Below are 17,802 nucleotides of genomic sequence, written 5' to 3' on the forward strand. Positions count from 1 at the left end.
CGGAGAAGCAGGAGGGGGGTGGGGGGAGGGAATTGTAGTTGGCATGTAAAATGAATAAAAAATTAAAAAAGAAAGAAGCTCTTTATGATTATAAGGCAGGGAAGTGTAAATGGCTCTTTTAGCTCCAAAGGCTAAAAGTTTTCCTCCTAAGTTCACATACTAAACAACTTTTCTTGCAACTTCCCTCAGATTTTTACTGAAGAATCTAGTGAGGGTAAATGAGTAAGAATCTGTACTAAGAAATAGCCAGATCACAGAGGAATGTGAAAGAACTATTTTTTTTTCAAGGTGGAACTTTAAAAAACAAAACAAAAAAAAAAAAAAAAAAAAAAAAAAAAAAAAAACAGAGACCTTGATCTAATATATAGAAAAGAACTAAAAGAACTAAAAAACTTCAATAATGCATATTTTGGCAATGTTGCAGGACAAAATGTATATGACAGTAAAGAAAATTAATGTATTTCAATCAAGTGTTGAGCTTCCAGAAAGTGAAGGGAAAGAAACTATTTCTATTTTGGTCATCATCAAACAAACAAACAAACAAAGAAACAAAAAAAGACATGTAGAAATAAAGTTAACAGAAGTATATATTTTACTAAAGACAAAAATACATTATTGAAAGTAATTGAAGGAAATATAAATAACAAGATAATGTGTACACAATGGGTCAGGAAGAAACAGTTTTTTCCTCATCACAGAATCATCAGATCTCCTCCAGGGCAGCAATATCCTTGACACTAGAAAACATTCAAAAGCTGAAATTAAAAAAAAAAGTAATAAAGCATACTTGATAAAAAAAAACAATAAGAAAAACATATTTACAGAATGACATCTCCCATCACAATCCCTCAGCAACAGAATGGAGGAACCCACACAAGCAGGAGAGAAGAGTTTCCTTTTTAAACAGAGACCCTACAACCAGGGAAGAGGAAGTACAACACAGACAAGAGACTTCAGCTGGGCTGCTATGTGTCCCATGCTGTAATCCTGGGGATTCTTCATTACTCCAGATATGGTGTCTACAGAACACAATGGCAGTATCTGAAAACGATGTAGAGATGAATTTCCATAAAAAAGGAACTCTTGAGAGGGAAATAAACAAATTGTACAATTGAAATTGAGTCTGTCATCTCTTCAAGGAGTATAGGAAAGTCTTAAGGTTTCCCCCGGGAAGGAAAAAGGCCATGTGAGGTGTTTAGAAGGAAAAGTCAGTGGCATTAGTGACACAGTCTAAGAACTTGTGAACTATTGGAGTGACTGAAGTTACCTGGCAAAACTAATCCTGTAATTTGGAATCAGCTGGAGAAGACAATAAGCCATTCCTTAACTGTGGTCAGGGTATATGACTAGAGAAGAGAGAAAAGAACTCTATGGTGTAGAAACAAATGTGAACATTATTGTAGCCTGGTGATTACTGACACGATTAAGAATTATTAGCCATGTTGGCAGTATTTATTGTTGACACATAGTGAATAAAATGAGTTTACTCCATGGTGTTCCAACTCCCAAACCTGTAATATAATAATCAGAAAAATACACTTGATGAAAGTATGCCCATTTCTTATAAAATTTTCAGGGCCACAAAAATATTTTTATGGTGTAAAAGTTTACTGTTCCTCAAAAGCCACTTGCAGAAGACTTGGTTTTCAATTTCTGGTGATATTATGAGGTTGCTGAACATTTACAAGGCCCAGTAAGAAGAAATGAGGTCACTGTAAATGGCTTGGAAAGGAACATTGAGACTCCGGGCATCATCTCTTCTCCCTCTGTTCTCAAGATACCACATAAGAAGCTTTCTTAAAATATAAGATTAACCATGAAGCATTGCATCATGACTACACAAAGGCAAATTGGGTTAGCTGACTATGGACCGGAAACAAAATAACTTTGGTTTTTCTTTGGTATGGTTTTTATTTTTCAAGGTTTAAGATTTTATTTGTCTGAATGACAGAAATGTGACTGTTTTATAAGGGATCTCTGATAACTAGTTGTTGTCAAGAGGAGCCAAAATGGGAAAGCCGACTTACTGTAGTTTCAAAGATGACATCATGGAGTAGAATATTATACACAAGCTGCTGAAATCCACAAGTACAAACTTCAGAACATAACACTGTCTCTTGATATCATATATATTAGTGTGGTTATTAAGATGTTAATAGCATTGAGAATATCCAATTAACAGCATTTTAAGAAAGATTAAAAATCAGCATTGCCCCAACAGGATGAGCAGATCATATGAGTTGTTAGTGATACAAAGGGACAACAATGTTCCTAGCATTACAGAAAAAACTAACCATATCAAGTCATGGGGAAACATCAGAAAATTCACATCAAAAATATCTTATAAGATATCTGAAATATATGTATATATAGTATGTATTTATAATATATATATAGATATGGATAGTATTATAAGTATGTAATTTAACTTATGGATCTTAAAAAATTGAACAAATTAGATATTAAAAGTCTGAACTGAAAAATATCTTATTGAGCTCAGTTGACATTTCTTAATCAAGCACATATTAAAATTAAAAAAAATTCAGTAACCACCTGAGCTGCAAAATGTTAAACCACTTGTGTTCAGAAAACATTCGGGATATACAGAAACAGGTTAACTTGTTGCAACTGTTTTCTGATTGGGACTGAGACTCATTCTGTTAAAGGGAATTCATCCCTAGCAGTGTGGATCTGATCCAAGGCCCACAGGTGGTCATAGACCACTTTGTCATCATGTGTGTGTTTAGAGCCTTCATCTAGCTGCTGATGGACGCAGAAGCAGACATCCACAACTAAACATTGAGCCAAACTCCTGGAATCTAGTCACAAAGAGGGAGGAGTGATGAACAAAGGGGTCAAGACCAGGCTGGAGAAACCCACAGAAATAGCTGACCCGAACAAGGGGGAGCTCATGGACCCCAGTCTGATAGCTAGGAGACCAGCATAGGGCCAACCCAGACCCCCTGAATGTGGGTGTTAGTTAGGAGGTCTGGGAAGTCTATGGGGCCTCTTGTAGTGGATCAGTATTTATCCCTAGTATACGAAAGGACTTTGGGAGCCCATCCCATATAGAGGGATACTTTCTCAGCCTAGACACATGGGGGAGGACCTAGGCCCTGTCCAAAATGATATGACAGACTTTGAAGACTCTCCATGGAAGGCCTCACCCTCACTGGGGAGCAGAAAGGGGATGAGGTGGGATTTGGTGGGGGTGGTAGGGGAGGATGGGAGGGCAAGGGAACTGGGATTGACATGTAAAATAACCTTGTTTTAAATTTCAATAATAATAACAACAATAATAAAGGTTTTAAAAAAGGGGAATTTGCAGCTTCTATCAGTTTTCCAAAGGAGAAGATCCTTGTTTTCTAAAGATGTGGAAACATCTCTTCCTCATGGTTCTTTTCATCACATTTATTACTTCCTTATTTCTCAGACTATAAATGAAAGGGTTTAATAAAGGAATTACTACAGTGTAAAAAATAGCAACAGGTATATCTTTATCTCCTTCGCTGAATGAATGCGGTTGAACATACATGTAGAGAAGAGAACCGTAAAATATTGACACTGACAGAAAGTGGGATGCACAAGTTGATAAGGTTTTGCCTCTACCGTCTTTAGATTTCATTGTGAATATAGTGAAAAGGATATAGAGATAAGATACCAGGACTACAGTAATGGTAAAGATTTGAATTAAACCAGCAAAGATGAGTATCATCAATTCGTTAAGATAAGGGTCAACACAGGAGAGTCTGTATAATGGAAGGAAATCACAAAAAAAGTGCTTGATTACATGAGACCTGCAGAAAGTTAACCTGAACATGAACCCTATGTGAATCATGGAATGCAGGTTTCCTGCTATGTAGGCTCCTGCAGTCATCTGAAGGCAGAGCTTCTTGGACATCATGGTGTGGTACTGCAGGGGGTTACATATGGCCACATAGCGGTCATAGGCCATTGCTGCCAGAAGGAAGCAGTCTGCAGTTTCAGCAAGACAGAGAAAATAGAACTGCACCATGCATTCGTAGAGAGAAATCCTTCTGTCCACCGAAAGGAAGTTCTCTAGCATCTTGGGAGTGATGGCGCAGGAGCAGCAGGAATCCATGAGAGCCAGGTTGCCCAGAAAGATGTACATGGGTGTGTGAAGACGGTGTTCCATGTAGATCAAAACTACCAGCCCGAGATTCCCCACCATGGTAATCAGATAGATGGCAGAGAACACCAGGAACAGGAGGGTCTTCATTTCTGGGTGATCTAAGAATCCCACCAGGATGAATTCATTTGTTACAGAGTAGTTGTCCTCAGCCATCTTAGCTTGTCTGTTGCCACTGTTATTACATAGATAAAAATTGTAATTCTTAGAATATAATTTTCTCTTTATGTTTTCTTTGTATAAGAGGATAATTTCTTCTTAGAGCACCTTCTGCTGTCTCTGGAATGCAGCTCACTATGCTTCTTGACAGTATATATTTCCATAAAGTGTTGGTATCTATCATCTCCACATTTAACTGACATTTTATAGAAATACTTTTATTATTACAAGAATGAACTTTTTATTAGAAAAGGTTTTTCTTTATGCATGTACATAATTATACCATAAAAATTTAGGGCATAACTATTTGACTTATTGTTTCCAAATTATTTTGATGCCTGATTTTTTAATGACTATTATAGTAAATTTAGAATAAAGTTTTCTATATGAATGCATTGCTTTTAACAAAATATCTAATGTATTCAGCCAGAAAAGGAAAGGATTTTTAGAAATATATTTTCCATATGTTAAATTTACTTTTGTGAATTGTGCAAAGAATACTAATGACTGATGAAGCTATAGTTATTTTTAAATAGAATAACCCAAAAATTAAAGAAATAATGGTTTTTACTTTTTTCATTCCCATTCATACACACTTTTGTAAGTATTGACTCTTCTTAGGCCATTGCTCCCATTGAGTTTTTGAAATATTTAAATCCTCCCTGTGCTTTGTAAGGCGAGTTTGCATGCAATGCTAATTTCAGTTGTGCCTAGCACTGTGCTATTCTTCCAGTCCTAAAAAAAAAAAAAAAACCTATGAATTTTGAGACAATCTCATTGTTATCTATTCTTTCCTTGAAGACTCTCTGAAGTTCAGATAAACTTTCAATTTTCAATCCTCAGGCCTTAGTCACCCAAAAGTGAGGATTACTAGCCTGTACCACTGCAAGGCTTACCTAAAATTCACAACTTTTGTCTATAATTTATATTACTTTATTTCTCTATATGTATCCAAACACTTTTGCTCTATTGAAACCCTTTTGAGAGAGAGAGGATTATTCATACTCCTGGGGTGGGTGACTGATTCCGGTATGCTGATGAACGTTTTACCAACTTTTTGTTTCTGCATAGGCTCTAATGTGAGGAATTATCTACAAGGAAAATCTTGATGTCATCACCTTTTGAAAGAGCTATCTTAAAAGAGTGAACTTAACTTTTTGATTTTCTATGTCCCTGAAAATGTATGCTATCTAAAGTGTGCTATGACACATTTAAGCTGCATTAAGATAGATTCACTTCAGATGTTTTAAACCTTGAAAGTATACAAGCTTTAACTGTAGAATTCACTTTTCTAAAAAAAAAAAAACACAAAAAATTATTAAAAATAAAAATCAGAAAATATGGGAAAATACACCAAACAACTTTATGTAATTTATGTAAACAGCTTTTGAAGGGAATGAAATGACTTTTTCTTTTCTTTTCTTTTCTTTTTTTAATGTTTAAATCTTGTTGGCTTAGTTGTCTGGTTTCTGTAGAGATTTGAGACGGTATTCTATTCTAATCAAAAGTTAGCCTTTACTGTCCCCTGCCCAATCTTGATGCTGCTGCGTAAAATGCTCTCTACCTGATGACAAGGCAGAGCCCTCAGCATCTTGTGAAGATTCTGCACCCGAGGGCAACCACCAGATCAGACATCAGACTAGTTTGTGAATAGTGTACCTGTCACCTAGTGAGGCTTATGGTTAAGTTTTTACCTGTGATAGCAAGGGTAGGTGGCTTCCTTCTTTCTTCTTGGGAAGGACTAATCCTCACCCTTTACCTTCAGTCCAGGCACTGGGGCTCAGGAGCCAGGTATGAGAACCTACCCTTTTCCCAATGCCTTTGTCTGTCCCCCAGCCTTGTGACACTGCTACCCAAGAAAGTCTTCCCATTAGCAATCCAGTCAATGATCCCATGTAGTGGAGTATCCAACAGGATAATGTAACTAAGATGAAATGTCTTGCATGTCTTGTTTTGGTCTTAGCTTTGAATTTAGATGGAAAACAATAAAAGGAAATAAGATTGAAACTTATTTGGTATCATAAAAATAAAGCAAGAATTTAAAATACTAAAACACTTGAGCTTCCTGATTTTCTGTTTCCTTAGAAAATTATGCTTTCTGAGGTGGGCCATGGCATGATAGAGCCTTGTGAAAATGGATTCACTTCTTTTGTTTTTAGATTTTAACGATAAAATCTTAAATTCTAGAATTTTGAATACAAATTTCATTTTGCCTTAGAGTACTACTGGTTCTCAGTGTTACTGATTCACTAGGACTCATTGATTGACAGAATGAATTCTATACCTCTATGGCCAAAATGATCTTGCCTTCCAGTAATCAAAACATTGAAAGAAGGCAATAGAAATTTACTTTCTCCAAGAAAATTAATCATATGGCATGTCTGTATCATTATTAGAAATTACTTTTAACATATGCCTGAATTATCTAAGTGATTCATTTGCTACCTTACCTATGTATTTTGGCAGTCTACCTTAGAATCAGAGGGGGAAATGGATTACATTATTGTACTTCAATTTGGTTCTACTTATCTTTGAATTTTGAGATGGGCTACATGGTCAGGAGAGGAGTCAAAGTGTGGGAGGAAAGAACATTAATTTAGAAAAAGCAAACATTTGCCATGCAGATATTTAATGTAAAAAGTTAGAATAGTTATCCTACCTGGATTTCACTGAGGAGTACCTTCTGAAAGTGCATATTTACCTTATAGCCACGCTCTCAATTTAAGAATACTTATGTACCTAGATTTCACAATTGAGATGGAAAAACTGGGATCACTTGTTACCCACAGGAAATAATAGCTATGTACCTTGTACTGTAAACTTAAAGCCTCATGTCAAATCCTGAGAGGATTTCCCAGCTTTGACATCAGTATTTTTCTGTAGGGAATTTAAGTTCTTACAACTATGAACTATTTGAAATGAATTAAAACTGCCCAAAGAGAACATGGTCTTTACTAAAGTCAACATGAAGATTATCTTGGTAGTTTGGATATAACTGATCTAATTCTTAAAATTCCCCTTGCCATGGATTTTAGACATAGATCTAAAGGATCACCAGCTTATAATTCACACCACCAGAGAAGCTAGGAAACAAGGAGGACCCTAAGATAGACATACATGGTCCCTCACAGAAGGGGAAAGGGATAAGATCTCCCGAGCAAACTGGGAACATGGAGGGAAGGGAGATGGAGTTAGGAGAAAGAAAGGGGGAGAAGAGGAGAGGAGAGGTGGGAATGAGGGAACAGGAAGATTGAGTCAGGGGAAGAATAGAGAAGAACAAGAAAAGAGATGCCATAATAGGAAGAGCCATTATAGATTTAAGGGGAAATCTGGCATTAGGAAAATGCCCAGCGATCTACAAGAACGACCCCAACTAACAATGTATTTCTAAAAATTCTCCTCATCATTTGCGTACTCAATTTAAAACAGATAGGAAACAGTTCCAAGAGAGTTTGAGACTTTAATGGAGGGTGTAAAATTAATGTGTTATGAACAATTATTAGCACTGGGCAGAAGAAATGGCTCTACAGCAAAAGTGCTGCCTAAGTATGAGGACACAAGTTCAAATCCCAAGAACCCACATTAAAAAGCTGTGTCTGCCCTCATGTATTTGCAATCCTAGTATTCTAGGAAGGGGTAAGGGAGACAGGAAGATTGCTAGAATTTGCTGGCCATCAGAATAGCTCCAGGTTTAATGAAAAACAGTCTCAAGCACAGAAGATGGAGAGTGATAGGAAAACCAATGTGTTCCTCTGTCCTCTGTGTGCATGTATGTGTTCACATACTCCCATAAAATGAGTACATGTAAGTGGAAAATGAGTGGAAAAAAATTTGCCAAAAGATGTGAAGATATGAGTTCAGATGCCCAACATCCATTCAAAAAGCTCTGTGTGGGGGTTGGGGATTTAGCTCAGTGGTAGAGTGCTTGCCTAGCAAGCCCAAGGCCCTGGGTTCAGTCCTCAGCTCCGGAAAAAGTAATAAAAAGACCAAAAAAAAAAAAAAAAAAAAAAAGTAACAACACAGAAAATGAAAAGATGTGGATTCCTTCCAGACTAATGTGGTTTGATCACACCAGACCGCCTGAAACAGTACAAGCTGATCCTACATTCCAAACAGCTGGACAAAACAGTCCTACAGACTACAGCTAGGATATCTGAATCTTCTTCGAATTCCCCCAAGACAGCGCCCCTTACCAGCAGGAAGTAGTTTGGAAAGAACGACGCCCAAATTCCCAAATATTGTGTATCAATGTTTGTTTTCATTTAATTGGACTTTGTTATATAAAATTAAATAAAAATTATATATAAAAAAACAAAAAACAAAAAGCTCTGTGTGGATGCAACATAATAGGATGCAAAAAATGTCTGTGTGGGATGCCAATGCTGGAGGAAAGGCTATAGAAGGATCTGAGGGCTTTTTATGTAGCTGGTCTAGCCTATTTCTGAGCTTCAGACTCAGTAAGATATTTACACGAAAATAAGGTGAAGAAGTATTTGAAGAGACATCTGATTTCCACAGGCATATGCATACATGTGTATTCTCAGCCACCCACCCCACACAAAACACAGATATGAACAGACAGATGTTTCCTTCTTGGTAAGGGAATGAAAAAATAAGTACATTGGGTGTGTTTTCCCCCCCACAAGTGTATCGCTTTGAAATCCACTAGAGCAAGGATGTGGGATGCTGACTCATTTCTCTTTCTCAGAACCATACATTTATCTGTATAAGGCTACATATAAACCAAGCCTGTCTTGCTTATTGACACGTGACCCAACACCATGTTGTGATGAACTTCCACCAGTGATCACCACTGCTCTAGGGGACAAATATTAGATATTTCTTCCAACAAGATGCACTGTTTCTTGGTTTCTGCTACCTCTGTGGGTTTTCAGAGAGTGTGTTGGTTGTGTTTTGCTTGTTTTACTGGCTGCCTGGCTGGTGTGTTCAAGGGGATTGCTTGCTGATATTCAAGGCTGATGGAAGGGGAGGCCTGTGGGAGTTTATCCCTTGCAGAGTTATGTATAGGCTTTCCTGAGAATTGGGTCTTGGGGAACAGAGAGAGGGTAGAAGGTTCCTTGGTCAGCTTACCTGGTCATCTAGCAGAAGTGACCTGTGGTTGAGCAAGTTGTGTCTACCTGAGTAGGGGTTGGACACAGTGGGAAGTTGGAGAGGGGAGATGAGGAGGAGGATGATGGTCTGTGAATTCCACAAGAGATGTGGACAGGGGGAGGGGAGGGTGAAGCAGTGTTCTGTATTAGCACTATGGGCAACCCTTGAGGATCTTGGGGAACAGAGAGAGGGTAGGAAAGGACTGTGGGTATCCTACCCAGACTTCTGGTAGATATAACTCAATATACAACTAATTTTAAGTATTATTTTTGACAACTTCAAAAAGATTAGCATATATCACTCCACCAAAGCACTAAAACATTTGTTTATTTTCCCTAGATCACACCTTAACTTGCACATTATCATTTTGACCTTCATTGTTGTTTTTATTACAATATGAAGTCCTAGATGCTTACTATCCTTTATAAAGTACAGCTCACTGTTTTACACTTAGATGGTTTCAAACAAGCATTCATACAATTCAACCAAATCTTCAAGAAAAAGCATATAAAATACAATAAATATTCTGCTCCTTTTAATTATGCAGAAAACCTAGAAAGATCCTCCAGGAATGAATGGATTCTGCCTCTCACTTTGAATCTTTTTCAAAACAATCAAAAGTATCATAAACTCAAGCCTGTGTTCTCTTAATTATATCAGTTATTTTATATGTTGACTGTGACAAAATATCAGACAAACTACTCATTTTTGAGTGTCAAAGAATAATACACATACGTTTAAATAAATATTGATATGTGAATTTGGAAGCCATGTTCACATGATTAGAGCAGATCCTATGATATTTAAGTGATACCCTTTGAACCACAAAAAAAGGAATTAATGAATCACAGACCACTTATTATTATTTTTATCCAGAAAACTTGTTACTGCATATGCCTGTAATTTTCTAAGTGTCACTGATATGTTATATGCCCGTGAGGTTATTTCTTAACAGTTGTCTAGACATTTAGTTTATGTATTCAATGTTATGATCCTAATCATTGACCCTATAATAAAACTAAGGGATATATATTTGCCATAACAAAGGCTTATCACCTATTCTATATTCATAAATTAATAAATAAGATATAAAGGCTGTTCATGTAGGAACATGTACGATACAAATGTTGGTAAGGTATATAAATGTTTACCTAATTGTTTGAAGATTCTCATACATTGAATTAAACCACCACCAAGAATATTAAAAACATAGTGAAAATAGTATTTACTATAAAGGTATGTATGTTACTAACATAGATATATAAATAATTCATAATCATTCTTTGTATGAGTATGAAAGTATAGTCAACATTCAAGCTTTTAGGGTTGTTGACAAAATTATCCCATAACATATTAAGGGATTAAAATATGATTAGAACATAGGAAAATAACAGCAATCAAAGCAACAATTTTTGTATGTGTGTATGTGTGTGTTGTGATTTAAATATGGTAGATTTCAAAATGTGTACACTTGTGTGCCCCGGCCAGCAGGGTCAGTTGTCAGGGACCCGGCGGGAGGGAGAATTAAGAGACAAGACATGTGAGAGATGGAGACAAGACAATATTCGGATCAAGTCTCCCTTAATGAATATAAAACATGATTTAAGTAGTGGAGAAATGAGGGAATGGGCCAAAGAGAGAATGTGAGGGAGGCAGAATGTCCTTCCAAGCAGGATGCATGTGTTCTGCTTTCCACAGAAATTTAAGAACGCTTCATAATAGTTTTATATATCTGGGTATAAATGAACACAGTAACAACAAAGAATTGTCTGCATATTTTAATTATAGCTAAATATGAATAGGTAAAATATCTAGAATTATTATCTTTAAGAATTTTCTTAATGTCATTTTTTATTGATTCTTTGGAATTTCATATCATGCACCCCAATTCTAATTATTTCCCAGTCCCTCCATACTCATAGTTGAACTATAGCCCCTAAAAGAAAATTTAAAAAAAATTAAAACAAAGTCAAATAAAACCAATCAAACAAAAGCCTTCTTTGCTCCTCTGTCTCCCCCATCTCTCAAACACCTCTTCATTTGTCTTAGTATCACTGGGAGCTGTGGTGTGTCACACTGTATACAACCTTTGTACCTTACAATAATGATTTTACTTGTGAGTAAACAGCTGGACTATATTTCCGGCTTTGACTATAATGCCTTTTAAATTATCCTGAACTAGAGTGTTAATTCTAAATTCAGTATGAAACTTTAATGATCCTCTTAATTACTATGATGATGTCAGTTAAAAACCATTCTTTAGTCATGTTTCTTCATAAGACTTCTAAGATCAGCTATTTAGAAGTAAAAGATTAAATTCACCTTCTACTTATAAAATAATATTTATATTGTTCCTTTTTGTATTTACATGCATAATATATATAATTTATAAATGTATGCAGAATAGACAGCACTAAATTATTATGGATCATTGAGGAATATACCTTGATATATATGTAGATATGTGTTTAAATACCTAATAATAAATACATATTGAAATATGTCAAAGAATTTTCCATTACTCTTTTTGTATTAATTATTTGTTACATCTCTACATCTCAAGTAATATAAGAATTTGCATTTCTTAGTGTGTTTTGGGTTCTGTGGAAGGACAACTATTTCCATTAAAATTGACATAAAAATAAGATATTGGCATGGTGCATATCACAAAATTGATCTGACTCAATTTTATTCTACTATTATCAAATGAAAGGGAATTGAATGAAGATAATTGTTAGAAAGATATGTGAATATGTGTTCTCAAGTCAAACTAGTAAGATTTGTACGTAAGTGTTTTCTAATTGTTACACATAAAAATGCATCTTAGAAATACAGGAGTAAATGCAGGCACTAACTATATATATATTTAAATATATCAATCACAAAATGTTAAGGAAGTCAAATTTAATATGTCTATTTAAAAATGTATATTCTGTAGAAAGCTACATCACTGTATACATAATTTCCTGTTACTTTCCAATTACATGCAGGAATCTGTTTTCACCAAGCCATTAAATTTTTCTTAATTTCAACATTCAGAGAACTCTTGCCATTTATTCCCAAAGATGCCTTCTGGAATTATATTTGTCTGTTTCTTTCCCATTAGTCCCCCCCCCCATTTAAACCACACCCATCAAATAACTGGCTCAGTTCTGGTTTGCAACAATACTTGCATTTCCTTTGGTTTTCTTTGAAATAACATGTGCTTTTTGAAATGACTGGTTTTAACACAGAAATTTTGGGAGTATAAGAATAATTAGCTGGAAAAACATGGAAGAGAGTTAAGACATGGTCATTAGTGTTAAGCCTACAGTAGACCACTACTACTAAGTATGTACTTTTCAGGTTCAGGGATAATGACTGACAGACTAGTATATCTTAATTGCAAAAAAAAAAAAAAATTTTTAAAGACCATATCCATAGTCAACAAATGACTCTGTCATACCACTGAACCCCAGGTTCACCTATGAGTGTCATTATATAATAGTCTCTCAATATTACAAACCCTATTCAGTTTATATAAGATTCTTAACTCAGTCCATTTCCATGCAAAGGGAAAGGGGGTATCCTTTTAGATGTTTTGAACTGTTTTTTTATAGACTTTATTCATAAAGCATTAGGTGATGTGTTTGTGAGCAAGTCAGGAGAAACAAATGGCAGTAAAAGAAATAAATGGTTTTGATTATCTAAAAATTAAGCAAATGAAGCCAACAGAAAAAATAAATCATTAGTATGTCAATATTATTAGAATATTTATTCACAAATAAGTGTATTTTAATGACAATACATTGTTGCCAAATAAGATGGTGCTAGTGAGATATAATTTTATAATTCCCAGTATGTTTCTCAAAAGGATAAAAAAATACACTTTTTGATATTTTATACATGATTCCTTGTTATCTTTCCTCACCTCCAAATCCTTTTAAAATTAATGAATAGGGGCTGGAGAGATATCTCAATAGTTAAGAGCACTGTCTGCTCTTCAAAAGGTCCTGAGTCTGATGGGAGATGCCATTATGTATATATGTTTCTCATACTGGTTAATAATAAAGCACTGTTGGCCAATAGGAAAGGAAGATAGGAGGGACTAGGAGACAAGGAGGAAATAGGAAGTGGTAAGGAGGGGTCAAGATGGAGAGCCCGGAGAGAGCAGTATGTGGCAGCCAGCTCCAGGTAAGAAGACCACGTGGAAATACATAGATTAACACAAATGGTTTAATATTTAAGACAGAGCTAGCCGCTAAGAAAGTAGTAACTGGCCAAAAGTATAATATCAAATACAGAGTCTCTGTGCATTATTTGGAGCTGGTGCAGCGGCAGGACAAGACTAGGCAGCGGCAGGTGGAAAAACCGTACTCGTTAAATGAGTCCAATTCCCAGTAACCACATGGTGGCTCCCAACAATCTATAGTGGGATCTGATGCCATTTTCTGTCATAAAGGTGTACGTACATGCAGATACAGCACTCATATGCATAAATAAAAATCTTTTTTAAAAAAATTAATGAATAACTTGGGCTGACATTCCCTTATGTGCTGGTCTACTCAGCTGGAAGAACAGGTAGGACACCTGCCCAGAGAACTCACCCACTCCCTCAGTTTGGTTCCCACAGAACAATCTGCAGTTATCCCTTCCCTTGCCGCTGCCATTGTTCTGTGCCAGCCCCGACCTGGGGTGGGCATCCTCTGCTCAACTCAGACCAGAAAAACAGGTAGGAGATCTCAGATGGTCCAGAAGCCATGCCAGCTGCCAGAGCTCCATGTAGGCTCCTGGTCCATGAATCTCCTCTACTGCTTTTATTCCCCACACCTGATGCTATCCCCGGTGCTCCATCTCTTGCCCTTTACCTTGTTCTCCAGATACCAACTTGGACAGATACTTTGTGCTGGACCAGAGGCCGTGCCAGCTGCCAGAACGCCAGGTATGGCTCCAATATGGACCTCCTCCACGCTTTTCGTGTGTTGCGACACTATCTCAATCCCTCCTCCCCTCCTCATCGTCCAAGCTTCCATCTCAGGCAGAGAACCCCTGCTGGAAAAGAGGCCATGCCAACTTCCAAGAAGAAAAAGAAGGAGCGAGAGTGAGAGAGAGGTAGAGACAGAGACCGAACGGGGGAAGGAAGGAAAGGGGAAGGGAGGAACAGAGAGAGAGAGAGAGAGGTGTGGATGGAGAGAGGAAGGAAGGAAGAAAGACAGAAAAAAAAAGAAAGAAAAAGAATGAGGAAGAGATATGAAAAGAGAATGGGAAAAAAAATCAAACCCAAGGAGTCCAATTGGTTTTGACAAAGTATTTCTGGTGATGAGACTTGCTCTGGAGTATGACTGATAAGATAAGTATGTGTCTTCTTTTTATTCACCCTTCAAGTACAATTTATTGTGCTAAGATTTGTAGCCCTTCAGTAGAGTGTGGTTCAACAACCAGAGACAACAACGAAAACCGACTCTCCCTCCCCTCACCACAATAGGGCCTGTGGTCTTATCTATTCACAGGTTCTTGGCCCTATGTTGATGATAGGATGTGTTTCTTCTTTTTCAGAGCAGGACTTACATCCAATCAGACACTGGTTTGTTACTCCTGGGTTGAAAATAACATCAAGCCATAAGGTCTGTAGTCATATAATTATTTAAGTAAGAAAGGAGAACTCATGTAGACTTTTGTGCATTTTTTTTTTTATTTTGCTTTGCAAATAGAAAAAGTATAGACCAGAAGTTTATAAGACCGCTTTGGACAAATGTCTAATTCTAATTCAGGATTTGCACATTACCCAAGATTCCCTATATCCAGGGAAAGGACTGTACAGAAAATATTAAGATTTTTATTAGACACCCTTAGGAACAAACTAAGTTTCCAGATTGAGTTTATCCTACTCAAAGAATAATTATTAAAATTTATTAATCTTAGAAAATATACTAAGCTTATGACTTAAAGTTATTGATATTCAAAATATCAATACTTTCCTAGTATATTTTTAATATGGTACATTGTAAAAACTCGTAATTATATTTATATGATATAGTTTTTCTGTATTAGTTGTGTTTGTTTTGCATCCTCAGAGCATTCTGTTTAGATGAAATAAAACATTAAAATGTTCAAAGACAAAGAAAGAAATGACAGAAGGGAAGGAGAGAGAAAAGGAACAATTGCTGAATGATAATAACCAAGCGCTTTCCTGGAATTTTAAAAAGATTTGAACAATGAAAACTGCACACAAAGTTGTTCAATTTACTAAACAATGTTAAAAAAATACTCTGAAATATTTAACCATCTGATTGTGATATGGCATTAATGTACTGAAGCAATAATATTGGAAAATTGAATGGAGGAAACAAAAGTAGATATGACAATATTTACATTTACATTGGCTTTAAGTTATAGAATTCAAATGAATAATTAACAAATTATTTAGGAGTTACACTAGTAGCCTAATAAATAGTTTAATAATTTAAAGACTACTACTTTATATTTTATATTAATAAACTCATTTTAATTAGCTATATTAGTCAGCTGTAGAAGCTGAAGATTTTTTAAAAGTACTATAGGTACTTGTAATTTTCTTAACAGCATTTAAAACCTCCTTATTTCTAAGGCTGTAAATAAAAGGGTTTAACAAAGGGATTATTATTGTATAAAATACAGCCACTGGTATATCTTTATTCCCTTCTTCAAATGGTCGAATATACATGAGAAGGCAGATGTAAAATATTGACACAGAAAAAAAATGGGACCCACAAGTAGAAAATGCTTTTCCTCTCCCATCCTTGGATTTCATCTTGAAAATAGTGAAAAGAATGTAGAAATAAGAGACCAAGACAGTGGTAATAGTAAAGACTTGAATTGGCATTGAAAAAATATATATCATTAGTTCATTAATAAAAGGGTCCGTACAGGACAGCCTGTAGAGTGGAAGAATATCACAGAAGAAGTGATCAATGCGATTTGATTTACAGAAAGTTAATCTTAAGAGACAGCCTACATGAATCAGAGAATGCAAGTTGCTGGCTATGAAGGTGGCTATACTCATCTGAACAGAAAGCATCTTGGACATCATGGTGTGGTACTGCAGGGGGTTGCATATGGCCACATAGCGGTCATAGGCCATTGCTGCCAGAAGGAAGCAGTCTGCAGTTTCAGCAAGACAGAGAAAATAGAACTGCACCATGCATTCATAGAGAGAAATCCTTCTGTCCACAGAAAAGAAGTTCTCTAGCATCTTGGGAGTGATGGCGCAGGAGCAGCAGGAATCCATGAGAGCCAGGTTGCCCAGAAAGATGTACATGGGTGTGTGAAGCCGGCGTTCCATGTAGATCAAGGCCACCAGCCCGAGATTGCCCACCATGGTGACAAGATAGATAACAAGAAACACCAGGAACAGGAGGGTCTTCATGTCTGGGTGATCTGAGAATCCCACCAGGATGAACTCTACTGTCAAAGAGTAATTCATCTTCTCCATTCTAGTTTCTCTGCTGAGACAAAAATTATTAAGTTTGATATTATAGGCAGAATATAGCTAAGTCTCCCTCTCTAGTTACAGTGAACAGATGAGGATCTCTTCAGTTTCTCTTAGCAGTCAATCCCCTGAAATATTTCATTGTAGGTTAAGTTATATGAGATGAAATCACACAAAGATGGGGCATGTGTGTGCATATACACAGATTGTGCATAGACATATGGCTATAGTCTTGAGATTTCTGTTTAACTACTAGGTTCATCATATAGATTATTATATGTTTCTGTATAAACTCATGGTCAGTGTAGGTGATTTTCTATTTTTCCATATTGAAAGAATCTCTGTGTATACTTTACAAAGAAAATTCTATGGGTCAATGTGATCTTTAAAAATAAATTTCCAGGCCTGGAGAGACGGCTCAGCCATTAAAGGCTAGGCTCACAAACAAAAACATAAAAATAAATTTCCCTGTCCGTGTGTTAGTGACTAATTGATGAATACATCATAAAATTAGAGTTTGAAAAACATTTTTTCTATTTTATGTTTTCCAGCTATGATTATTGTGAGATATTTTAAGTGAAGGCTCAGTTAACTTTTAAGTTTAGTTAGATAAGATTGGGTAATATTACATTTTTCTCTTAAAATTATTCCTGATTGAGTTTAACATATTTAGAATCCCACTCTATCTTGTTTGATAAATTCCCAGTGAATTGCTTCTACTCTTAATTATCCCTATATCCTGACATTTTCTGTGTGGTCTCCGGTGTACAGCATGTATTATTTATTGTGAATCTTAGTGATAAGCTGTCTGCTCACAGTGTGCACAATGATAGGTAAATGTCAAATATCTGCTGTGGACTCATGAATGAAGTCAGAATGAAGCAACGTTTTCCATATATTGAGTACAATAAATGTTTTATATTTATATGATTAT

General features: G+C 36.0%; 2 protein-coding genes across 2 annotated transcripts; both read right to left on the reverse strand.

Moving 5' to 3' along the window:
* Positions 1 to 3,334: 3,334 nt before the first annotated feature.
* Positions 3,335 to 4,306, reverse strand: LOC127227312 (olfactory receptor 5K1). The gene has a single exon (XM_051191632.1). The coding sequence runs from the start codon at positions 4,304 to 4,306 to the stop codon at positions 3,335 to 3,337; it is 972 nt and encodes a 323-aa protein (XP_051047589.1).
* An 11,611-nt stretch (positions 4,307 to 15,917) lies between these two features.
* On the reverse strand, positions 15,918 to 16,871 carry LOC127227313 (olfactory receptor Olfr180). The gene has a single exon (XM_051191633.1). It carries the CDS (start codon positions 16,869 to 16,871, stop codon positions 15,918 to 15,920), a length of 954 nt encoding a protein of 317 aa, XP_051047590.1.
* Between the last annotated feature and the right edge of the window lie 931 nt (positions 16,872 to 17,802).

The sequence above is a fragment of the Phodopus roborovskii genome, unplaced genomic scaffold, assembly GCF_943737965.1.
Source record: "Phodopus roborovskii unplaced genomic scaffold, PHOROB, whole genome shotgun sequence".
Taxonomy (NCBI): Eukaryota; Metazoa; Chordata; class Mammalia; order Rodentia; family Cricetidae; genus Phodopus; species Phodopus roborovskii.

What these genes read in the sequence shown, in the direction of transcription:
- LOC127227312 (XM_051191632.1), bottom strand. Translation starts at nt 4,306, where the DNA reads ATGGCTGAGGACAACTACTCTGTAACAAATGAATTCATCCTGGTGGGA.
- LOC127227313 (XM_051191633.1), bottom strand. Translation starts at nt 16,871, where the DNA reads ATGGAGAAGATGAATTACTCTTTGACAGTAGAGTTCATCCTGGTGGGA.